Below are 26,485 nucleotides of genomic sequence, written 5' to 3' on the forward strand. Positions count from 1 at the left end.
GTTCTCAGTGGCCATTCATTCCCTGACACCACTGTCCCATCACGTGTGCATAGAGTAGGTTCCAGTGATCAGAGAATCATCAGGCAAAAGAGTATCTGGTGTTGGTGGTAGACAGTCTGGGCTATCATGCATGGGAATGTTGAGTGCTTAAGAACTACGGATACAACATTAACAGCACCTGTCACAGTTTTGTGCCATGGGGACAATGGGAAGAGAAAGTTTCTGGGACTCAGTGGTAGTGAACAATGTCAAAAAAGACTGACAAGTGAAATTAAGTAAAAGAAAAACAGAATGAGTCATAAGTCAAGGAAAAAGTGCTGATAGACATAGGAAAAAAGTAGAAATTATAATAAGGAGATAGGAAATGAAGCACTGATAGATTAAGATGCAGGAAGAGATGGAATGAGGCTGTGTGTGAATGTTTATAACTAAAATTAAAAAATGCATACAAAGATAAGTGAAATAAAATTATCATTCAAAAGAAAAATACCCTTTTATGTTTTAATTCCTACATCAGTATATTCAGGAGACTCTCCTTGAGCTGCCAAATCTGGATTAAGTGCCACTTCTTCTCTTTCCCACTCGCCCTTGCTTATTTTTATGATGGAATTTACCACACAAACTCCAAATTCTTCATGTTCTGCCTATGCAGGGATGGCAGGCACAGAGAGACATTAGAGCTCCATTTGGTTCATTTGAGCTATAAAACTGAATTACTTTGCACCCAGCAATCTCAGGACACATGAATAGAAACTAAACCAGCATCCTGGGGCACATAAACCTGGTCACACAGTGTCCATTCCAAACAGGTTAGTCACATCCTTGGTGTTTTCTCCTGACACACTGATGAGTTGTTGCAGTGCAGTGCACCATCAGAATACAGAGTGACTTCTTTTTAGCAATTACATTTTTCCTAAACAGGCTCTAGATGGAGATATTCATCTACTGTTCTTTGTTTTCAAAAGTTGAGGTGAACAATATACTCAGCAACAGAAAAAGTAAATTAAAATTATTCCTCATGTTTAACTTTCTATAAGACTCATAGAAATGATTTAAAATATTACTTGCGGCAGATAAGATATGAAAAATATTTTTGAATTGTTAATCCAGATAATTTATCAAAGTAGGAGACTGCTGCACGTTACCTCTTCCCATATATATATATTTTTTTTTCTAAATAAGATACAAATCAATTGCCTTTTTATGTGGGATAGATTTAATCAGAAATACAAAGGAGTTCCAACACTTCCGTCTTTTTGAAAATCTGCCCTTTGTAAACAACAATGGAGAATAGCAAAGTCGGCCCATTAAAATAAAAAAGGCAAAATTTGCAAATGTCCTTGCATAGATTTTAACATCTAGGTAAGGCTCAAAGAATTATTATTATTATTTTATTATTATTACAGAATAATCGTGTGCATCACTTTCCCAGTTAATGGGCTATTCTGCACCGTGAGTGCTTGAGTTTGGAGAAGGAAAACTAAATGGATCCCAGAGAGAGAGATGGGGCAACGCAAGAACTAACCAACTCCTGACACAACAGGGACAAACATTAACACCTCCGAGGGTCTGTTTTCTCTGCTGTCAAATGGCAGTATTTTCCCCGCTGTACTGATTTAGCGGACTGAAGTAAGTAAAAACCGGATTGTGACGGAGGGATGCGCGGCGGGGCCGGGGGCGGAGGTCTGGGCCCGGGGGGAGGTCTGGGCCGGCTGGCGGGGCGGCCGAGGGTGGCGCCGCAGGATGGGCCGCAGGCGCTTCCCCTGGCTCTGGCCGCTGCTCGCGGCCGCCGGCGCGGGGTACCTCCTGTGCCGGTTCTCGGGAGCCTGGGGAAGTCGGAGCTCCGAGCCGCAGCCCGAGCCGCAGCCCGAGCCGCAGCCCCAGCCGCAGCCCGAGCGGCGCGGGGCCTGCACGCGCCCCCTGGCCGCGGCCCTGCAGCGTAGTCCGCGCTTGCAGCGGCTCTTCTGCCTGTCCACCCCGGTGCTGCTGTGGGGCGGCCTCCTCACCCCGGAGCTCTGGGCCGACCTGAACCAGCTCCGAGGCCCCTACGGCTGGCGCGGCCTCTCTCAGCAAGACGTCGCCTCCACCCTGCGCCTTCTGAACGGCTCGGAGAGCGCGGAGCTGTGGGCTGCGCCCCAGGAGCCGCGGCCGCGCTGCGTGCGCTGCGCCGTGGTCGCCAACGGGGGCATCTTGAACGGCTCCGGCCAGGGCCGCCACATCGACGCCCACGACTACGTCTTCAGACTCAACGGTGCTGTGATCAGAGGCTTCGCGGAGGACGTGGGCACCAAGACCTCCTTCTACGGCTTCACGGTGAACACGATGAAGAACTCCCTCAACAACTACAGGGGCCAGGGCTTCCTCTCCGTGCCCAAAGGACCCGGCGTGCGCTACCTCTTCATCCCCGCCAGCGTCCGGGACTACGTGATGCTGCGATCGGCCCTTTTGGGTGTGCCCGTCCCCGAGGGTCCGGACAAAGGCGACCTGCCTCAGGCCTATTTTGGACCAGGTGCCCCCGCGGGTAAATTCAAGCTACTACATCCAAACTTCATCCACTACCTGACAGAGAGGTTTTTGAATTCGAGCCTTATTCACAAAGGTGGTAAAGACATATACATGCCCAGTACTGGGGCCCTCGTCCTGCTGACAGCTTTGCACACCTGTGACGAGGTTAGCGCCTATGGATTTATCACTGAAAATTACCAGGAATTTTCTAACCACTATTTTGACAAAAAAAAGAAGCCACTGAAATTTTATGCAAACCACGATCTGCATCTCGAGGCCACTCTGTGGAAAGACTTGCACCAGGCTGGCATCATGCAGCTGTACCAGCGCTGACCCCGACCTCCATGAGCCCTTCACTTCTTGCAAAGCCTTGGCTCTCATCCTCTCAGGGGCCAAACCCTTTTTCTTTTCTTTTTTTTGAAACCACCTCCCCTCTACCTTCCCCCACTTCCCCAAGTGGGATAGGAAAGGTAGGTTCCAACTCTTACCAAAGTGACACAACAGATCTTGCATCTGACTCTTCCAAAACAACACCCCCCGCCCCGGATCTTACATAGACATTCCAACCTCAGCTAAGAAACAATAGACTGCTTTGCTGGATTTGTTCTAAAATGAAGTATAATACTCTCAAGAAGATAAGATGTACCCTTGGCTAGCAGAGGCAGTCATACCTCAGAGTTTAGCGTCCTTGAAGCCAGCATTTGGTGTTGTGATATTTTAGGAATATCACAGCAGCCATTCCAGACCCACCACTTAACCAAGATCAAGCAGCAGTACAGACAAATGTGCAGTGCCTAGCCCCAAATCTCTCATTGGCTATGTCAAGATTTCACATAGCACTCCAACTCAAGCCTTCAGCAGTTTAAGGATAAGTCTTAAGGATACTTCTGTAAGATCTTAATTCTCGGAGAGTGTGATCAATTTGCTTCTGCCTCATGGGGAGTGGAGCCTTGTTTGATAAAGTGGGAGCACAAAAAAAATACCACCGGAAAAGACAATGTAATTTGAGGTTAAATAATTACATGAATGACAAGTATTCATTTTCCTTTTTTTTTCTTTTTGTGTTAGGGGTGTAGATAAAGCATATAAAATGTAGGGCGAGGTGTGAAAATCCCACTTAGAATTCAAGACTCTGGTGAGGTAAACTGAGGATTGACACGGGAGAGAGTTTGGGGGACTGGGTGAAAAGTGAAGGGATTAAGAAGTACAATTGATAGTTACATAATAGTCACAGAGATATACATTATAGCATAGGGAATATAGTCAATATTTTTGTCATAACAATATGAATGTACGGGGCCACTTGAAATATCAGGGGGGCCACCCTATAAAATAATATGCTGTACATCTAAAACTAATGTAGAATAATGTTGAATGTAAACTAATTGAAAAAATCCAAAAAATGAACAAAAGAATCAGGTGAGGTTTCTGGGTGTTTAATGGAGGTGTCAGTAATATTGAAGACTGCCTACCATGGAAGTAAATTTCATTACAGATTTATCACCATCTTGTTACAAAAAAAACAAACCCACTAATGGGTGAGTAATGAACCTTAGGTCAAGTCATAATTTCAATGAATTTAAACTGAGGTAGCTGATAATCAGATTAATGGTTTTAGACGGATTAGAACTGTACCTTCTGGGCTTTTACTGAGACTTGTTTGTTTCCCAGACTGGTTTAAGGAAGTCTCATCCAACGTATTATCACCACATAGTCCCATTTAACCAAGACCTGTAATTTAATGTCTTAGTAACTAGAAGCTTGGAGTCTTTTCTACTACACCAGGTATTTAGCTGACAAGACACTTTCCAAGAGAGCATTTGCCTTGGAAAATTCACCAAGGGTCAGCATCCGGCCTTCAGTTCTGAAGTTTTGGAAGACAGAGTTTATCAACACATAACACTAGGAATGAATGAACTCAACAACTAGAATCAAGAGACTAATGTCTACTAAACTGTGACTCTAACAAAAAACCATGATAAATGAACAAAATATGATCGTGATAGTAAAAGAAGTTATATACAGTGCATTACAATAATGTCTTGAATATTGACAGAGTAGAGTACCCAGGACAGATCCAGCCTAGCAGTGGAAGCTTAATTCTTGGAAATGAGAAAGTTGTAGATCTAATCCCTTGATTTGTTTCCCTGATCTTGAAAAGTCAGATTTTTTCCCCATCCCTTTATTATATGATTGGCAAAAGTGGAGTGTGAGTGAAGCACCAAAGCCACAGGAGAGGTTCAAATTTCCTGAAACTCTAGTTGGTGAGGTTGTTTTTATGCTTTTCAAGTTGGCATTTGAATTTATGAGATGGAAAAACTTTCTAATTTTTACATGAGGATAACTGGAGGTGGGTTAGTACTTTCTTCTGCCTACCTTAGGTTGATGCTAAGTCAAGACAAGGAATAGCAGAGTTGAATTGTTTCTTTAGAGCAGATTGAGCAACTCCACATGATAAGCCTAGGTGTGTTATTCAAATACAACTATAATGCTAGTTATAACACTGTTGTTCTCAGACTGGCAGACACACATGCACACCCACCCCTGCATATCCATTATGTTACTGATCAGCACACTCGATATCTTCTTTTCTTATTGCTATGAATGGTAGACTGAATATTAATCTTACCAGCTAGATATGGACAGACCTCATCACACATTCATGGCCTATTCACTCCATCTATTGTCCAAAGGTCTCTAGGGCACATCTGAGTTTTCTTTCTTCATTCAGAGTGACACCAACTGCTACGTTTACTTCACTGAGGTATCGTTTTATGTCATCACTGTGTATTCCAATAAACACTTTTGGCTAAGAATATGAATGTGGTTACACTGGAAGTTCTGCTGTGGCCAGAGACATGACATAAAGGCATATCTTGGAGATCTCGTGGGTTCCGTTCCAGACGCCTGCAATGAAGTGAATATTGAAATAAAGCAACTCACAATTGTTTGTTTCCAAGTGCACATAAAAGGTATATTTATACTTCAGTCTATTAAGTGTGCAATAACATCATATCTAAAAAAATGTACATACTTTAATTAAAAAGTAAAGAACATATTGCTAAAGAACACTAACCATCATTTGATCCTGTTGAAAAATGGTGGTAACAGACTTGTTCCATGCAGGGTTGCCACAGATCTTTGACTTCTTAAAAACAAACAACTAAAAAAGGCAATATCTGCAAAGCACCATATAGCAAAGCACAATAAAATGAAGTGTGCCTGTGATTCCAAGTGTATGCTACTCAGAATGTATTTCCATAGGGCTTCTAGTGCAGATTCACACAGCAAATGCATTTCCAGAACAGTTCTGTCTCACTGTTGCATTATCATAAAGTTATGTGCAGAATATTAAGGTAAAGTATGTGGATTTGGAATCAGATAGACCTGGATTTGAGTATGGCACCAAAAAGTACTATGTGACCTTGAACAAACTGTGTAATCCCTCAAAGTGGATTCTGTGGAGCAGCATTCAGATTCTCCCTGTCAGGGATGCAGCTCCAACCTCCCAAGTAGATGACAGTGTTGGTGGCTGGCAGCTTCAAGTCTGTCTCTGAGAATTGCTCTCTCTGAATGCAGCTGCTTCATGCTAGGTTACATTTTCTCTCTGGGGACAGCCTGTCTGCAATGGTTTTTTTCTTTATTTTTTATTATTGTTTATGCTATTACAATTGTCGTCACCTTTCCCCCATTTACCCACCTCTACCCATTCTCCCCTCCTCCTTCTCTCAGACCATCACCACGCTGTTGATCTCACTTTTATGTGGAATCTAATGAACAAAATGCACTGATGAACAAAATAGAAACAGAGGCATGGACATACGGGACAGACTAACAGCTGTCAGAGGGGAGGAATGTCAGGGGGACTGAAAGTAAGAAGGTGAAAGGATTAGCCAAAGAACTATATACTTGATCCAGGGACATGGACAACAGTGCAATGACTGATGCAGAAGTTTCACCCTTACCTCAATTTGGGAATGTCTGAAAGACTATCCCAGTTCCAGAGCTTCCTCTGAGATCATTTGAGGTCTTTGTTGAAACTAATTGCAGTTCAGCATCTTTCTCCATCCAGTCCTTTGTAGGCGGTGCTCCCCAATAAAATTATTGAATGCAAATATCTGTTTCAGAGTTTGTTTCCCCTAATACCTACTTGCAACCCATCTTTGAGTGTCTATTTTCTCATGACAATACTGAGCACTTCATAGTTTTGAAGATAATTTAAATATAACTCAGAGAAAGCATGTCACATACCTCCTGACAGAGTTAGTAGGTAAAGAAAGACGTGCTGTTATCGTTCCTGTAACAAACTGCAGGGAGGCTTTTTTTCTTCCTGCCATCACCTGTCTTTCTTCTTTTCACCACTAAGCTCTTCAAACGGCTATTTTGTGTCTGCTATAGTATTTTACTTTTCCAGCACTATTCTTAATATCTGTAATCTTTTTTTTAACTTTACTGTCAACACCGTGGTTTTTTCGTATAGAATAAGGCCTAAAACTAGGGCCCAAATTATGTGTTTCTTGCCGTTTCAGGCAAAGCAAGTGCACCTCAATGGCCTAATCACAACTTCACTTCCCGACTCTGATCCTAGAAATAGGATTTCATGGCTAAACAACATTCATTATCTTGGGGACCAGGCACAGTCCCTGCTTTAGTTCCCTGCCAGCCTGGGGGATAATTCAGACAAGTGAACCACATCCCCCAGTGGGAAGTAGGAGTTACTCTCAAAATGGAAAAGCCAGTATTCGTGCTCCCTGTCACCTACCAGAACCAATAAGCACAGACAGGGATTGAATCTTTATGGGTGCTTTATTCAGATGGTCAGTGATCTGAGAAGACTGGGTATACACCCTTAATAGACCGTCTTAAATTCTGTTTTCAACTGACCCTTTGTATAAGAAGAAGAAAAGCGGGTAAAGGAATTGGAATTCCGGAGAAAAGTGAATCAGAGAAAAGCTGCAGCTTTCTTTCATCTGTGTCCTGGGGGGTGGGCATCTTGCTCTGGAGCACAATGGTTCAGATACCATCTTGATTGCTTGAAACCTCCTGAGGCACTAAGGTGGAACTGCTTATGGTCTGGAGTCAGGGTGAGTCATACCTTCAGTTCCTTAAACAATAGCTTTTTACATATATTGATTACTAAGCTTATTAGGTATTACCTGAAACTAAATTTTTCCTACATTTGAGCTGCACATCAGACCCCACGTTTTTGATACTACAAGACCTGGTTGTTCACTCTGCTACCCATTACAACCTTCCTACACAGTAGATGGTATCCTCTACTCCCACCATGTGAGTATATGTGACAAACAAATTGCTCTTCTGACTTTCTCTTAATTCTAGCCTGCATTTTCCCAGTGACCTTCAGGCAAATGGCTCCTGCTATAGATGTGCTAATGTTAGGGGAAGTCTGGTTGAAGCTCCAGTGTTTGGAAAAATAGTCCATGCTGGGGAGTGCTTCTCCTGAGGAGGTGGGGAAATACATGCAAAATCATAATTGCAGGAACCTCAAGACTGGCCTCAGATCAGCAGGGGTCAATGGACTGAGAGCAAAAAGGGTTAGGGATTTTGTGCTTTTCTTTGAATTCCTGTTGGTTTCTAGGTGTCAGCACTTGGTTGTCATACACCTCTTGCTCTGCCCATTCTCCTTTCCTGTGACATAAATGAAGCCTGAATTCTGGACTCTCTTAAGATGGATTTGAGGAAGCCCTAGGGTCCCCATCTTCTTGAGCTGGTGCTTTCTCAATCAATAAAACTTTTCTTACTCTAAATTCTGACATTTTGAATACTGGCCTTTGAAGTTTCAGGTACAGCGACTTGAATTGGTAACAACTATACCCTCCCAGCTTTCAAATTCAACTTTTATCTAAGACTTTCTTTTTTCTATATACCTCATTTATTTGCACATTTCACTTATCCCCTTTAAGCTAATTACTTTCAACTGTTGCTGTATTTTGGCTTCAATCTTGAGGGACAGTTTCATATTTTCAATTACCAAATGGATAATTCGAATGGTTGTCTTGCCATAAACTCCAATTTCACATTTTTAAATTAATTTATATTTCCTTCAGTCCAAGTATTTTCCTATAGCTGCTGTCTAGTAGTCCATTTTCTCCACCTACAGTTCCCAGCCTCCCTTGCAGATAGATTGGAGCTATGTGACTGTGAACAGAAGTGGTAGGTGTAGCTTCTGAACCAGTCAATTAAGAACCAGTATCTATCCTCCATTTTTCTTTCCCCTACAATGCCTTAGAAGCCAAATGTTCTCAATAGCATAGCTATACAAAGAAGGAGAATGTCTGTTCCACACTGGAGTTTACCAGACTGGGAAGCAATCTTTTATGGATTTAAGTTACTGAAATTTCTATATTTATTTGTTAGAAATAGGAGTTCATAGCTGGGCACTGCGTCAACCTGGAGCAGTCATTGCAGTCATGTACCATCTGAAGAAGGCAGTCCATCTGCCACTGCACAGTATCTGCATGCAGAGATGTGATTGTAATGCACCTAATTCGATTTTATTAGGTGAGTCTGCAAATCCAGATTTTCATGTGAAATTTCTCAATGTTTAAAAATTGGCTCAAATTTGTTAATCACTATTTGGGCCACACAGAATGTCTGTGGGCTCATGGGCCACTTGTTTACAATTCATGAACTGAGTGATCTTTAAGTCTGTCTCAGCTTTGTTATGATTCTATAATTTGATGAAATACTACTGTATCCACTGGGCAGATGTTCATACATCAGTCCAGAATAATATTATTGAAGAACTTATTTTATTATATTATAACCCTGCTTTAGAAACAACACTGAAAACAAATAAACAAAATCTCACACAATGGTTCCTTATTTTCTATCCTACACGCTTTAATTCCTTTTGCTACTCAGAGCTCTCCTCAATACAGAGCGGCCTGGCCTTTACCTTGTTCTGCCCACTCTAGGCAACATTGTCTGCACATAGATGTGCTGTGTTCACTTATTTCTCTTTGCATATTTTTTCTATTGTACTTCATGCAACCCACTTAGGTTCCCACTGCTTAGCCAAAGCATGTCAGTCCTTAGAGACCACTCAGCTCATTCAAAGCCACCTTGCTTGATCACTAATCATCACTGGATCACTTTTATTTTGAATCCTTGAGGCTTTTATAGCTCAGAAACATAATTTGCTTTTAAACACACTATTGTGTATTAGTAGTACTATTTCAAGTACATTAGCACTTTCTCTCAAACCAGAATGAGGGCTGGACCATATCTTGACTTATTCCACATTTATATTTCACAAAATGCTTAGCACTATTTTTCAGTATTATGTGACACATTTTTCTGTTTCAGACTGCTAATATCTGACTGGGTCACTCTAATACTTTTCCACTATAGACATAGTTGGTAACACTGTTTAGCATGGATAGGTGAAGTCATAACTTGAAAGCAGTCCATAACTGATAGAAAGCATGCAGAGGCAAAAAAGAAAAAGAGAGCAAGTAAGTAGATGAAGGCCAGAGGGACAGGACAGGCCTGGGGGCTGAGAGGTTTATGTATAGAGAAGCCTTTTATTTTTTTAAATATATTTTAAAAATTTTAATGCCATTACAGTTGTCCCATTTCCCCCTTCCACTCTGCACACCCTCTCCCACCCACATTCCCCTACTTTAGTTCATGTCCATGTGTCATAAGTTCTTTAGCTTCTATATTTCCCATACTATTCTTGCCTTCCCCTGTCTATTTCTACCTGCCATCTATGCTTCTTATTCTCTGTACCTTATCCCCCTCTCTCCTCCTTCCACTCCCCTGTTGCTAACCCTCCATGTGATCTCCATTTCTGTGGTTCCATTCCTGTTGTAGTTGTTTGCTTAGTTTGTTTTTGTTTTTGTTTTAGTCATAATTATTAATAATTGTGAATTTATTGTCGTTTTACTATATGTGGTTTTTATCTTGTTTTTCCTAGATATAAGTCCCTTTACCATTCATATAATAAGAGCTTGGTGATAATGAACTCCTTGAACTTGACCTTATTTGAGAAGCACTTTATCTGCCCTTCCATTCTAAATGAAAGCTTTGCTGGATAGAGCAATCTTGGATGTAGGTGCTTGTCTTTCATGACTTGGAATGCTTCTTTCCAGACTCTTCTTGCCTATTAGGTCTCTTTTGAGAAATCAGCTGACAGCCTGTTGGGAACTCCTTGGTATAATTCTTGTTGCTTCTAAGGATTCTCTCCTTCATTTTCATCTTGGCTAATGTAATTATGATGTGCCTGCGGTCCAACTTCTTTGGGACTCTCTGAGCTTCCTGGACTTACTGGAAGTTTTATTTCCTTTGCCAGATTGGGGAAGTTCTCCTTTATTATTTGTTCAAATAAGTTTTCCACTTGTTGCTTTTCCTCTTCCCCTTCTGGTACCCCTATAATTCAGGTGTTGGAGGTTCCTAAGCCTGTCCTCATTTTTTTGAATTCTTGTTTATTCATTCTTTTCTGTTTGGTTGTTTCTTCCTTTTGGTTCACTCCATTGATCTGAGTCCCAGTTTTCTTCCCATCACTATTGGTTTCCTGTGCATTTTCCTTCATTTCACTTAGTGTAGCCTTCATATTTTCATCCAATGTGTGACCAAATTCAACCAATTCTGTGAGCATCCTGATCACCAGTGCTTTGAACTGTGCATCTGATAGGTTAGCTATGTGTTCATTGCTTAGCTGTATTTGCTCTGGAGCTTTGATCTGTCCTTTTGTTTGGGTAATTTTCTTTTTTGTTTTGTCACACCTGTTATGTATGAGGGGTGGAGCCTTAGGTGTCCACCAGGGAAGGGTGACCCAGTTGCTGGGTTGTGATGCTGTATGTGGGGGTGGGATCTGAGAGGGAACAATGGTGCTTGCTCTGCTCTGTCAGATATCAGTCCTGAGTTTCCCTCAAGCAAACTGGGCGTTTCTTGTGCTGATTCCTGTGTGGGTGGGCTCATGTACATTCTAAGACCCTGTGGCTCTCTACAATGGACTCTTCTGTGAGGCTGGGAGTCTCTCCTGGCACTTCAACCCCCACAAGTGTTTTCATTCAAACAGCATTTTTCTAAAAAATTATTTTAATCTTTTTTCTTGTTTCAGACAGCTGGACAAGACATCTGATTCTAGCACATCTTCTTAATAATTGCTAATAATTGCTTCTTAATAATTCCTTCATAATAATGAAGGACAATTTACTTATATATAAAAAGACAAAGGAAAAAGGTCACATTTGTTTAACAGTGAATTTGAATCTCCAAATGAATTATCTTACAAAAAAGTCAAACCTGTTTTTCTAAACATTTCTGTATTGATAAAAATGAAAAAAAATGTTCACAGTGAAAAAAAATCTGCAGGCTTGTGTAGCAAGTTAAGACCATCATTTTATTCGCTAAATAATTCCTTTAAATACTTTACATGAATCTGCATTTTCAAAAAATAATTCAAATATTTTCACTATGTTTGCTTGGCCAACTATAGCATCATTTATCAAATTGACATTAAACTGGACTGCAAATACTGTGTTTCAAATGGCATAAATGCGTCCCTAAGGCTGGACATGTACTTGTGCATATTATATACATGTGAAATGGCTAACACTGCTGTACATAACTATTTCCATATGTAGTTTTAGCCTATAAAATTCTTTAGATTATCTTGAAATGAATTGCAAATAAACAACAACAGAAGCTACTTTGATTATGGGAAACTTTTGCTCAGGTATTCTAAAAAATGCAAAACTTATAATGCTTTTGGGATTTAAAGACTATTGAACATAAGATAAAAGTCAAAACTACTTACAAAATACCTGACTATGGAGAATGTACCCATGTGGACAGCACATGGTGAATTTATATTACAGAGTTCCGGATTCTCTAGGCCTGTTATAAATTTTACATCCTTAGAAGAGGGAGATTTAATCCAATAATATTACATTAACTTCTTTGTTCTAATCACTAACTTTAAACATAAGTACAGTGGTAGAGCAGAGACCTTTATACACTTGTACTTTTAAGGCCGTTTTAATTTTTATTGTGATATATTTTAATTACCCCATGACAAGAAAAAATGCATGGCATTTTGGTTTTGTTCACAACATTCAAGTATTTTATTGCTAAATATTCCAATATATATCCAGTAAATATACTCTACTTTCAATACCCTGAGAGAAGAATCCAACTCTTTTTATCAAGTACAATGAAACTGAGATGAGAAGAGCTGAGCTAAAACCCAGTCACCAAAATATCTAAAACACTAATGCTTTTTGTCTGAGGCAGAAAAATGAGCATCCAAAGTAAAGAGAACTTTATGATCAATCAGGTATCCAATCAACAACCACTTCTCTGTTATTCAAGTAATAGTTTTTCAAAGTTTGAAGTTTCTGCCTTCATTATTACTGGTGGTTACTAGAGTCATAGTTTCGATGTCAAATGGAACATCTCTATGAACTCTTTTACCCAGCAGTAAATGTGGACAAGTGAATGGCACCATTTGTATTGATGTGAACAGCTTGATCTTTCATCAGATAGTCATATACATTCTGTGCTTCTGTGCACATTCCTCTTGTGTCTCTTCTTTCCAGTTGCCTCCCAGTTTCAACCCTGAATGTTAATGTCTTCCCATAGAAATAAATTGGAGTGTAACAGGTGGAGAGACAGCAAGCCATCACTGCTCTGGGAGTAGGCATTTTCTATGCTGTTCATGGCACTGCTCTCACAGACTCTGACCTCCTGCTCTCTGATTTCTGCCCATCTGGGACTCTCGGCTTGCCTGTTCCTTTCTGTCTTAGCAGACTCATCATGGCTTACTGTCTTCCTGGACTGCAGAATCCTCCAGGCTTTTTCTGCTCCAGAGCATTTCTCTTCCTGGCTCATTCTGAATAAAACCTCTGTACAACATACTACCATATCCTTTGTTCTTTAATGATCACAGGCTGGAGAGACATTTTAGCTAAATGAAGTTGCTAATTTTTATTGGATGTTCATGCTGTATCAGCACTATTCTAAATGCTTCACTAATATCAATTCATCTAATTCTTGTGGTGCTATAGGAGGTCCCTATTAACATCCCCACGAAGTAACTTGCCCAAAATGACCCAGATGTTAGGGGACAGAGCCAAGATTCATATCCAGAGAGTTTACTCCCAAAGGCTAAACTCTTAACCATCACACCATAAGGCCTCAGTAAATAAACACCCAGGTGGTAAAATGAGAAAGCCATAGCAGCAGGTTGAATCATTTAATATTTATTGTTACTTATATCATGTGCCAGGCCTTTTATGCATGCAATGACAGATTTTCAGTTATACCAGATAACAATTTTACATTCTCTGAGTTCAAAATCTAGTGAAAAATAAAGGAGTGTGTAATCACCACTAAATGAAAAATGTAGTCTAGTTGCTAAGATAGGACAGAAGAAAGTATAAGCAGTCACAGACAGAGAGTCAGGGGCTATACTTCATGGTCAAGTCAGAGTTTGATGGAATCTGAGCATAGTATTTGGGAATTAGAAAAGAATAAAGAGGGGATCATGCCCAGGAAATAACAGAGAGAGAGTCCCAAGGATACAGTGTGTACAAGGAAAGTACATGACTTTGGATAAGAACTGGAATGAGGGCAGAAAATAGAGTTAAGAGGTTAAAGCCAGACATTAGAAGGCCTTAAATGCCAAATGAGAGTTTGTATACAGATTGAAAGGTGATACACGTCAGTGGTTTCTAGGGTGCCTCAGGAAGACTGACGGGGCAGCAGAGGATATATAAATTGGACCTGGGAGCCACCAAACAAGAGGTTAATATAGTCTCTTAGAAAGGTTATCAGACAGTGCATCCAAAGGGATAAATCTGAGAGCCATTTTAAAAGCAGAGACAAAGCCCTAGTGAGTTGAGTCTGAGAGGTGTGGAAGAGTGAGTTGTGGAAGCCGGTGAGAGTCAGAGTACCCTGGCCCTCACCCATGCATAAATATCTTTTTTCTTTAAAATTTTTAAAAGATTTTATTCATTTATTTTTAGAGAGAAGGGAAAGGAGGGAGAAAGAGAAGATGAGAAACATCCATGTGCAATAATACATCCATAGGTAGCTTCTCGCATGCCCCTAACCAGGAACCTGGCCTGCAACCCAGGTATGCGACCTGACTGGGAATTGAACCTATAACATTTCAATTCACAGGCCAACACTCAATCAACTGTGTCAAATCAGTCAGGTCTAAGCATCTTTTTTTTAACCTGGTTTCTGAGCACATTTCATCCAATAAGCGTGAAATGCAAGGCCTCCTCAGTCACTACTTTGCCTTCTATAATCCTCAACAGAGGGAAGATAAAGTCATACTTGACTCTTAGCTGGTGACTAATCAAATCCTGCTTGGTCCTTAGGAAATTAATACTGAGAAGTGACTATACCACTTGTGGAATCTTGGGTAGGCTCCATTTAGAAACTGAATTAATTCTTTATTATTTTTGTTGCTGTTCTATGACATTGGTCCCAATTTTCCCCTATTGCCTTCTCTTGCCCCACTCACCCTCACTCCCACAGTCAATCCCTACCCTGTTGTCCATGTCCATGGGTAATTTATGCTTGTTATTTAACTAGACCCTTCCTCTTCTTTCCTCCCTTACCTCCTCACCCCTACCCTCTGATTACTGTCAGTTTGTTCTTGTTTCCTGGCCTCTGGTACTATTTTGCTCATTTGTTTATTTTGTTCATTAGGTTCCTGTTATAGGTGATATATATCATATGGCATTTGTCTTTCACCACCTGGCTTGTTTAGCTAAGTATAATACTCTCCAGGTCCATCCATACTGTCATGAAAGGAAGGAGTTCCTTCTTTCTTCCTGCTGTGTAGTATTCCATTATATAAATGTACCACAGTTTTTTGATCCACTCATTTACTGGTAGGCACTGAGGCTGTTTATAGCACTTGGCTATTATAAATAATGCTGCTATGAACATAGGTTCTTCTGAATTGGTGTTTCAGGATTCTCAGGGTATATTACCAGCAGTGGAAATGCTGGTTCAAAATGCAGATCCATTTTTAGTTTTTTGAGGAAATTCCGTACTGTTTTCTACAGTGGCTGTACCAGTCTGTATTCCCACTATCAATGTACTAGGGTCCCTTTTTCGCCACATCCTTGCCAGCACTTGTTTGTTGATTTGTTTATGCTGGCCATTCTGAGCAGTGTGAAGTGGTATCTCATTGTAGTTTTAATTTGCATCTCTCTTCTGGCTAGCAATGTTGAGCCATTCTTTCTTTGCTATGCCTATGGGCCCTCTGTTGGAGAAGTGTCTGTTCAGGTCCTTGGTTTACTTTATTTTTTTTAAATAATTTTATTTATTTATCTTTAGAGGGGAAGGTAAGGAGAGAAGGAGAGAAATATCAATGTATGGTTGCTTTTCGTGCATCCCCTGCTGGGAACTGGCCTGCAACCCAGGCATGTGCCCTTACTGGGAATCGAACCGCGATCTTTTAGTTCGCAGGCCCATGCTCAATCCACTGAGCTATACCGGCTAGGGCTACTGGTTCACTTTTTTTTTTTTTTTTTTTTTTTTTATTTAGTTACTTTTCAAGTACATTTTTTTTTTTTTTTTTTTTTCCCTTCCCCCCCCCCGCCCGGTCTCCCCCCTCCCTCCCATTGGTCCACTTTTTAATTGAATTATTTGTGTTCCTGGTGTTGAGTCATATGAGTTCTTTACATATTTTGGTGGTCAACCCACTGTCTGAGGTATTGTTGGCAAATATGTTTTCTTATATGGTTGATTCCTTTCTCATTTCGATGATGTTTTCTTTAGCTGCGCAGAGCTTTTTAATTTAATATAGTCCAATTTCTTTGTTTATTCTTTCCTTTATTTTCCTTGCCCTAGAGGATGTACTGGCAAAAATATTGCTGTATGGGGTATCTAAAATTTTACTGCCTGTGTTTTCTTCTATGACTTTTATGGTGTTGCAGCTTATGTTTAAGTCTTTTATCCATTTTGAGTTTATTCTGGTGTATGGTGTAAGTTGGTGGTCTAGTTTACTTTTTTTGGATGTACCATTCCAGATTTCCCAGCACTATTCGTTGAAGAGGCAGTTTTTACCCAGTTTTATGCTTCTGCCCTCTTTGTCAAATATTAATGGACCATAGAGACATAGGTTCATTTCTGAGCTCTCTATTCTGTTCTATTCTGATCTATGAGTCTGTCTTATGCCAGGAACAAACTGTTTTGATGACAGTGGCCTTGTAGTATAATTTCAGGTATTGTGATCCTTCCTACTTTGTTCTTCTTTTTCAAGATTGCAGAGGCTATTTGGGATTGCTTTTTGTTCCATATAAAATTTTGAAATATTTGTTCTAAGTCTGTGAAATATGTTATTGGTATTTTAATAAGGATTGTGTTGAATCTATAGATTGCTTTGGGTATTATGGACATTTTAGTGATATTGATTCTTCCAATCCATGAACACAGTGCATGTTCCCATTTGTTTGTGTCTTCCTTAATTTCTTTCTTCAGTGTTCTGCAGTGTTCCAAGTACAGGTTTTTTACCTCCTTGGTTAAGTTCATTCCTAGGTACTTTATTATTCTCATTGCTATAGTGAATGGGATTTTCCCCCCTAGTTTCAATTTCTGATACTTCATTGTTAGTGTACAAAAATGCCTTCGATTTCTGAATATTGACTTTGCGTTCCTCGATTTTCCCAAATTCGCATATTAGATCAAGTAGTTTTTTTGTGGAGCCTATTGGGTATTTTATGTACATATTATGTAATCTGCAAATTATAACCATTTCACTTCATCCTTTGCAATTTGGATGACTTTTATTTGTTTTTCTTTCTGATTGCTGTAACTAGAATTTCTAATACTATATTGAATAAAAGTGGTAAAAGTAGACATCCTTGTCTTGTTCTTGATTTCAGGGAGAAAGCTTTTGTTTTTGTCTATTGAGTATGAGGTTGGCTGTAGGTTTCTCATATATGGCATTTATTATGCAGAGGTAGGCTCCCTCTATTCCCACTTTGCTAAGCATTTTCAAAAATAAATGGGTATTGTACCTTATCAAATGCTTTTTCAGTACCTATTGACATGATCCTGTGATTTTTGTTTCTAATTTTGTTTATGTGCTAAAAGCCAGGCTAAGACAGAAAAAAATAAAAAATTGAGATGAAAAAGGAAAGGGCAGGAAGAAGACAGAATAAAATAAGAGAGGGAAGTGGTAAAATTTGAGATTTGAAATACCAAAATGTTGCAAATCTAGAGATAAAATTGAAGGAATACAACAACAACCACACTACCCATAATCAATAAGCAAAGGTTGATAAAAGTGAGGAGAGAAAAAACAAAAGTATTTTAAGAGTGGGAAAAAGAATGCAAGATGATCAATGACAAGAAAAATGGTTTTGAGAGGCTGGTGGCAGGGAGAAATAGTAAGAGCACAGAATGAAAAAAAGTCACAGTAAGAGAGAAAACAAAATTTATTTATTTTTTTTGAAAATTAAAAAAAATTTATTTAGTTATTTTTCAAATACAGTTTTCTTTTGTCAATTTCTCCCATCCCAACCCCCCCCTCCGCCCCGTCTCCCCACCTCCCTCCCATCCCCCCCCCCACAGACCTCATCCCTGTGTCTTTCATACTTGTTCTTCAAAATCCCTCCCCCGTTTTTCCCCTTAAATTCCCTTCCTCTCCCTCTGGTCGCTGCCCACTTGTTCTCTATTTTAGTGTCTTTGTTTTTATTCTATTTGCTTGTTTATTTTGTTATTTAGCTTCCTGTTAAAGGTGAGATCATATGGTATTTGTCCTTCAATGCCTGGCCTATTTCACTCAGCATAATGCTTTCCAGTTCCATCCATGTTGTTGCAAAGGGTAGTAGCTCCTTCTTTCTTTCTGCTGCATAGAATTCCATTGTGTATATGTACCATAATTTTTTGATCCATTCATTTACTGATGGGCACCTAGGTTGCTTCCAACTCTTGGCTATTGTAAATTGTGCTGCTATGAACATTGTGGTGCATAGGTTCTTTGAAATTGATGTTTTAGGATTCTTGGGATATAATCCTAGCAGTGGAATTGCTGGGTCAAAAGGCAGGTCGATTTTTATTTTTCTGAGAAAATTCCATACTGTTTTCCATAATGGTTGTACCAGTCTGCAATCCCACCAACAGTGAACTAAGGACCCCTTTTCCCCACAACCTCTCCAGCATTTGTTGTTTGTTGCTTTGTTTATGATAGCCATCCTGACTGGTGTAAAGTGGTATCTCATTGTGGTTTTAATTTGCAGAGAGAAAACAAAATTTAAAATGAAAATAAGAAGAGAAAAGAAGGTAAAACGGGGTGAGAGAAGGGAGGAGCAAAATATGAGATTTGACATAAACTATAATATAAAATTTACTACAGGAGTGTCAAACTCTTTTTCACTGGGGGCCTCATCAGCCTCATGGTTGCCTTCAAAGGACTGAATGTAATTTCAACTTAACAGGTAAGGAGTAGTTACAGTCCTCAAATTATTTCAGCCCTTTGAAAGCAACAATGAGGCTGGTGTGGCCCCCAGTGGAAATGAGTTTGACACCCCTGATCTAGTCAATCTGTAATCTGTAGTCAGGCTTAAGCACCACAGGGTGGAGCAGAGTAATTCCCAGGGGCAGGGCTATTGCCTCCCTCAGGCTGGTGCCACCAGGAGGGGAGAGATCTACCTGAGCAAGCAAGCTCCTGTAGTATGGGGGATGACTCAGCACCAGGATCTTGATGGCTACTCCCTCAGTTCACTTCCCAAAGCCGCCATCCCATTTCTCTTCAAGCGTCTCTATTCCAGTCTGCCCCCCACCCCCTTTGCTGCAGTCCACAGTAAGTGGTTAAAATGAAAGTTTGTGATTTTGACCTTTAAATGGCTCTCTGTGACTCTAGCCATCTGTCCCTGTCAGAGAGAAACACTACCACTTTTCACAGCTCAGTGTCATCTGGGTTCTTTTCAGGCTTTGGTGCTATAGGCTGGGAGGCCCAGCTTATGGTTTGGACCCCATGCTTCTCAGAGGGAACCCCCTGCTGCTGAAATATTCTTTTGGCACTTCAGTTGCTACCATGGGAGCCTAGCCAGCCCTCTCATGTCTCCCCTGCACTCTGTACCAGCCACACTGTAGTGAAGCTGTTTCTTCTGTCTGCCCATGGTTATAAGGCTTCTCTCCTGCTATTGTTAAGTTGTTTATTCCAGATAATTTCTCCACAATTTAGTTGTAATTCCAGATTGGTCCTGGGAGGAGATTAGAGGTTCCAAGACGGCAGAAGATTACTCTTCTGCCATCTTCTTACAGCCACTGTTCTTAAAATGTCAGGGGAGCTCCCAAAGTAACCTAGATAGCCATGACTCAGAAAACAGTATGTTGAGTTAATTGGTCACTCAGACCTTTAGTTTGTTCTGGGATCTTAGGACAGGGGAAAAACATGAAGTACTGTGCTGAGAAAGGCTGTGCTCTACTGAGTAGCAATGATGGTTATGGGTGTAGGAGGGAGAATGATGGTAATGCATCACATACAAGCCATCTGAATTCAAGTCCAGTTTTTGTGGAATGCCGGAGTTGTAATAGTTAGGATCTATAGGAACAAGACCTGCTGAATATCTCTGGTGAATTTGAGAATCTAGCCTTTTTCTATGAGAACATTTTAATGGAAATGTCTACAGCCCTTAAAAGAACTAGGTGACGAGGAGATATCCAATCTATAAGATTCAGAGTTCAAAACACTGACAATCAGGTTGCACACCTAAATGGTTGAGTATGTCACAAAATAGAAAGAAAAGTGAAGGCTATGAAAAGTGAAATAAAGAAAGATATATGAGAAGCAACAGTGAAGTGAAGGAAAACAGGACTCAAATCAATGATTTGGAACAGAAATAAATATTTGACCAGAACAGAATGAAGAAACAAGAATCAAAATAATAATAATAATGAGAGGCTTAGGAACTTTCGGGACAGCTTAAACATTCTAACATCCGAAACATAGGAGTGCCAGAAAGAGAAGAGGAAGAGCAAGAAATGGACAACTTATTTGAATAAATAATGAAGGATAACTTCTCCAGTTGGGAAAAGGAATTAGACATGCAAGTCCAGAAAGGTCAGAGAGTTCCAAAGAAGTTGGATCCAAGGAGGAACACACCAAGACATATTATAATTAAATTACCCAAGATTAAAGATAAGGAGAGAATCTTAAAAGCAGAAAGAGAAAAGGAGACAGTTACCTACAAAGGAGTTCCCATTGGACAATCAGGTGATTTCTCAAAAGAAATCTTGTAAGCAAGAAGGGGCTGGAAAGAATTATTCAAAGGTGTGAAAATCAAGGACCTACATTTGAAATTGCTCTATCCAGCAAAGCTTCCATTTAGAATGGAGGGCAGATAAAGTGCTTCCCACATAAGGTCAAGTAAAAGGAGTTCATCATCACCAAGCCCTTATTATATGAAATGTTAAAGGTACTTATCTAAGAAAAAAGAAGATAAAACTATGAATAGTAAAATGACAACAAACTCACAACTATCAACACCTGAAAGAAAAGAAAAACAAGCTAAGCAAACAACTAGAACAGGAACAGAATCACAGATATGGGGATCACATGGAGGGTTATCAGTGGGAAGGAGGAGGGGATAGAATGGGGAAAAGGTACAGGGAATAAGAAGCATAATTGGAAGGTACAAAACAGACAGGAGGAGGATAAGAATAGTATAGGAAATGGAGAAACCAAAGAACTTATATATACGACCCATGGACATTAACTAAATGGGGGGAACACTGAAGGGAGTGGGTACAGGGTCGATGGGGATAAAGCGGAGAAGAAAAATGGGACAACAGTAATAGCATAATCAATAAAATATACTTAAAATATCCCCCATAAAAATGATAACAATGATTTAACCTGGGTGGTGAGCACATTGTCTGTCATTACGCTACTCTATGTGCTTTGTATTTGTTTAAGTTTTCTCATAATAAAAAGTTTTGAAAAATGCCTGGAGGTTATTATGCTTAACGAGTGATGCTAGGAGAGTAGCAGACATGGTGGACATAGTTTCAGCAAATAATTTTATGTCCTCCCTTCAGTAGAGAGAGTAGGACCTGGTTTAATGCATAGGGAGCTTCAGTGACTGAGATTTAATACTTTTTCATTAGTGCTGGCCTCAAATGGCCAAATTCTCTCAAAATTCTTCTTCATAGTATTTTTTTCCTTTGGTCCCAGAAGAATGAGACAATGAGAAAGTCTGGATGATTTAAAACTATCTCTCCTTCTATGACAATTCTGGCACAGCCATGTGATGCTGGATACCAATCCTAAAGTCATAGAGTTGGTCCAAAAGCATGCCTGGACTGAATTTGTGGTTGAATGATCTCGACATCCAATCCACTGCTCTATTCAAATCCACAAACTGAAACTCCATATGCTGCTTCTTTAATGCCATTTTATCACATACCACTTAATATGCTGAGAGTCTGTAGCTTGCCCAACCATTACACCTTTTAGCTAAAAACCAAAGTGTTAAAAAACACAAGTTATACTCTTCACAGGAAGCATTGAAATTTTATAAAAGAGGCTGATGTGACAGTTAAATCTTGAAGTCCTATTTGCTCTCACCAGCTTGGCTAGTGTGGCTCAGTGAATTGAGTGCTGGCCTGGGAACCAAAGGGTTGTTGGTTGGATTCCCAGTCTAGGGCATATGCCTGGGTTGTGAGAAACCACACCTTGATGTTTCTCTTTTTCTCTTTCTTCCTCATTTCCCCTCTCTCTAAAAAAATAAATAAAATATTTTTAAAATGTCTAATAATTTGCTCTCATCAATCCTAAGAGATCTTCTTTCTTTTCTTTATAGGTTGTTGGAGTGTGATTGGATTAAACTGTTGTCTCTCAATTTGTCCTGTATGAGTCAGTAATGGCCAGCAGTAAGTTCATCCTGACTTTCACAACTGATGCCTGATCTTTTGAGCAGATGGCAATCACTTTAGAGCTAGAGGCACAAACAAAACTTGGCAGTAACATGGCAATATCCTTCACTCAATGGTTGGAGTCAAGATTCTGTTAGCTATGAAGTCATCAGGATGTGGCATGAGTAAAATGTGATAGGAGAGGCCAGTGAAGCAAGCTTGGCATATCTAGAGAGCTAGAAAAAGTGGCAGTGGGCCACCTCTCAGTCAGCTCACAAATCCTTCCTCCTTGACTGAATTTACCAGAAAACAACCTGCCCCCAATATGTATGCAGTTTACCTTTTGTTCTTTGCACACTGTGTGAATGTTCAATTCAGCAAATGAGGAATTGGGAAGAAACATTTTTACATGAGATTGTTTGAAATATTTTCATAGGATCAGTAAGATGGTACTGTAACTCTTTAGAGGGTCTAAATCCACAGCAACTCAGAGAAGCCATTCTCATGATTTATAATGGAATTTATCCAAAGCTGCCACACGTTCTGAAGATAAGTATCCTGGAGCCTATGATGACTGCCTAATAAATTGAGCTGAGGTTAATAGGAGAGACCATACATCAAAAAGCAAACCCTGTATCTACCACTGAACCCTTTAAAAAAAATGAATCCCTAGAAAGAGGTGTTCTGGTTACTTTTGCTATGCTGGGATCATCCACCAGTAATTACACACAGGAGAGATTTTTTAGCTTCTACTTGACAAGCAGGGCCTGGGAGGGAAAGCTTCTGTGTTGCCTGGCAAAAAGTCCCAAATGTCTGGTGTAATTGGGAAGTGTCTCCTAAGTCTTTTTGTTCCCTGACTAAATGCTCTTAGAGTGATTCCACTCACTGCACTGTCGCTGACCCCAGTGTGGACTTCTCCTCTGTGGTTCTTCTCTCAGGCTGGCACTTTGTTTCTTCAACTACACTTAACTCTTCTTAACCTCTGTTCCCCATTGATGCTTACTATTCCAAGTCCATCCTCTTAAGGTGAGCCATTCCCAGTGAGCCATTTGTGTTTAAGACTTTATCATTATTAGTTTTGTATTAATTTTCCATTGTTGCTGTAACAGATTACTACAAAATTTAGTGGTTTGCACAGAGTTAGCCAAACTTCAAAGTCTGAGTGAACACAAGACTGCCCTCACTTCAGACACCAGACATAGTTTGGAAGTTCCCAGTTTCACCCTTACTACAGACTGGCTGGCTACAAATTCCAGGGTCCCCACTGTGACTCAGGTTTCATAATTCTCCATAATGAGTCATCGGACTCACTGAATAGTTTATTACAGAGAAAGGATACAGGTTAAAATTAGCCCCAGGAAGAGACACACAGAGCAGAGTCTGGGAAGGGTCCAAAAGCAGAGCTCCTGGCCTCCCTCTCCCAGTGGTGTCATGGAGGGTATTATACCCTCCCAGCTACTGTGTGTGACAATACAAAGCATTGTGAAGCAGGGAAGCTCACCCCAGCCTTTGGAGTTCAGAACTTTTATTGAAGTTTAATCACTATTAAACTATTGAAGTGGCTGACTATTGGTTGCCAGTCTCTCCCTGATGGCCTAAAGTTTTTAGTCTCCAGTTCCTTCAGAGGTTGAAAGTGATACTGTGTGATACTGTCTTGTAACCAAAGGCCCCTGGCACACAAAGACACTCTTATCAAGTAGCACATTTCTGGGGTCTAGAGATCACCATCTAACAGCTGAAGTTAAAGACCAGGCTTCCCCTGAGCAAAGCCAATTTTTTCACTACATACAGCCTTAACAACACAAATTTATTATCTCAATAGTTCCATGCATCATGTCATTGTAAGAAATGTTCAAAGCTATGGAGAATTTTTGTTATTTGAGCCAAACTCATGACAATTGCCAAGAAGCAAAACCTTAACAGATTGATAAAATAGTCTGGAAAATGGCAGTTTTTCACCTTATTTTATACATTATCATCAAAAGAGGAGGCATTTGGGGGTTGCATGAAATTTAGTGGTGATAGATTAGGGAGGCAGGAGAAAGCAAAGTGTGGGGGATGGAGGAGGTGGGGAGGGACCTTTAGGACTGGATAAAAAGTAAAACTATATACAAATACTTCTTTTAAATAGGTGAATTGTTTACTACAGTGAACAATTAACACAATAACAATAACAATGATGGGATTTGTGGTCTCCTCTCTGGTGTGGTAATTGTGCCTGAGGGGTTCTGGAAAAGGGAAGTTACCTCCACGTTCCAAAGATATTTTATCATAGATGCAAAAAGACAACAGACAGGCTCAGTTAAGGTAAAGATTGACTTTTGTCAGGGAAGATTATAGCCTCGGACATGACTGCTCACCATGAACTGCTTTTAGTTAAAAAGTTTTAATTTCAGACCATCCTATGTGGTTACTTTAGGTCACTGAGTTTGTAAGCCTGTCACACAGGAACACCCCTGAGCTCACCAGGCTGTCTGTGGCCCCTTTTTGTCCATAGTCAGAAATCTGACAGGGTATCACTGCACTAAAACTAAGACATTGGCAAGGCTGTGTTCCCTTCTGTAGACTCTAGGGAGGTGATCTGCCTCTTGTTCATCTGGATCGTTAGCAGAATCCATACCTTAAGGTTTTAGGACTGAGATTCCTGTTTTTTATTTGGCTGCCAGCTAAAGGCCATTCCAAATTATAGTCTTTTTGCATTTGGCCTTCTGTAACAGAGTGCAGCCACAGGTTGGCCTCAAATAGGGATTTGCAATGGTGTTAGAACTCAGGGTGTTCTGGAAATATTAGAGAAGAATATATACGATGTCCTTACCCCCACCAGTCTGAGGTGGGGAATGGGACACACAAAGCAGGACCATTGAAAGCTGTGTTGTACAGTAACAGCTTTGCAGCTTACCTCTGGCATGGTCATTTAACATATCTATAGCCTTTAATTGGTTTTATAGATATTTTAAATTGCTGTGGTCATGCTTTGAGACAGAGGGATGGGTGTGACTTCAACCCAGCATGTAAGTGGGAGGCAGCTCCCCCTGGTTACAGTGCCTGTGTGAGAGCTTGAAGATGATTGGCTTCATGCCATGTGGTCATGCCTGCCCAGACTTATTATGGCAGTCCAGTAAATCTGGAAAAATACAGGAATGCTGACAGGTATAACTGATTGTGGGAGGAGTTGGAATGAGGCTACAGAGTAAGATTGGCACGAGGATTTAAACCCAGACATGACAGCCACGACAGGGAATCACCACCCGGCTTGGGCAGAGCTTGGGACCATGCAGCTTTGGGGTGCTCCGTTTTGCCACGTGGCTTAGGAAGCAGGAGAGACTTTGCCTGGAAGAAAAGGGGGAAAGGACTCTTGCTGGTGGTCCATGAGAAGGTCCCACATGGCTTTGGATTAACTGGAGATCATGGCAGAGACACAGTTAATGGTACCAGGAGCCAGAGTCACAGACTTCTACTTCTTTTCCTGAGATACAGTACCCTGGACTGGGCAAAAAGGAGAAGGAAGGACTGCGTGAGTTTCTGGGTATTCTAAAGAACTGTAGTATTTTCATGAAGATATTAAGTCATTACTCTAAGTCTGTATAACTTTTAAATAAATAATTCCTTTCCGTTTCACCAATCTCTGGCATTGAGAGACATCTTTCCTCTGGCAGTGGGCAAAGCAAACCTAGTATGGGAGGGCAGGAATCCCTGGAGAAAAAAGGGAGGTCCTTTTGGTAATAGTATATTGTTCACTCCTCCCCTAGGTCTGTTCTGTAATACTTCTTCCTTTATATTCATAGCTAGTGATGGCAGTTTGAATTTATTAAATTGTCTTCATCTCTGCTGCTCTTTCTTAGGTGTCACCTCTCTAACCGAGTCTGATTTGAGCACCGGGTAATTAGATGGGTAAACGGATAATACAGGGTAATCTCTATCTCAAGATCTTTAATTCAGTCACATCTGTACAAGCACTTTTGTCATGTAAAGTAACATATTTACAGATTCTGGGGCCTCAGGCTTGGACATCTTTGGAGGCCAATATTATACCTATAATAGGTAGCAAATATGAATTATAAAATGTACTTCTGTTACTGTAATTCAAGTGAAAGCATGAAACTCAAACTTCTAAGCCAGAATAGGC

At 40.3% G+C, this 26,485-nt stretch overlaps 1 protein-coding gene across 1 annotated transcript; it reads left to right on the forward strand.

Moving 5' to 3' along the window:
* The first annotated feature begins 1,743 nt into the window (after positions 1-1,743).
* On the forward strand, positions 1,744-2,838 carry LOC119059852 (alpha-N-acetylgalactosaminide alpha-2,6-sialyltransferase 2-like). Its single transcript, XM_037159688.2, has one exon. The coding sequence runs from the start codon at positions 1,744-1,746 to the stop codon at positions 2,836-2,838; it is 1,095 nt and encodes a 364-aa protein (XP_037015583.2).
* The last annotated feature ends 23,647 nt before the right edge of the window (positions 2,839-26,485 follow it).

This window comes from Artibeus jamaicensis, unplaced genomic scaffold (assembly GCF_021234435.1).
Source record: "Artibeus jamaicensis isolate MK-2021 breed Jamaican fruit bat unplaced genomic scaffold, CSHL_Jam_final contig_384, whole genome shotgun sequence".
NCBI classification, from domain to species: Eukaryota; Metazoa; Chordata; class Mammalia; order Chiroptera; family Phyllostomidae; genus Artibeus; species Artibeus jamaicensis.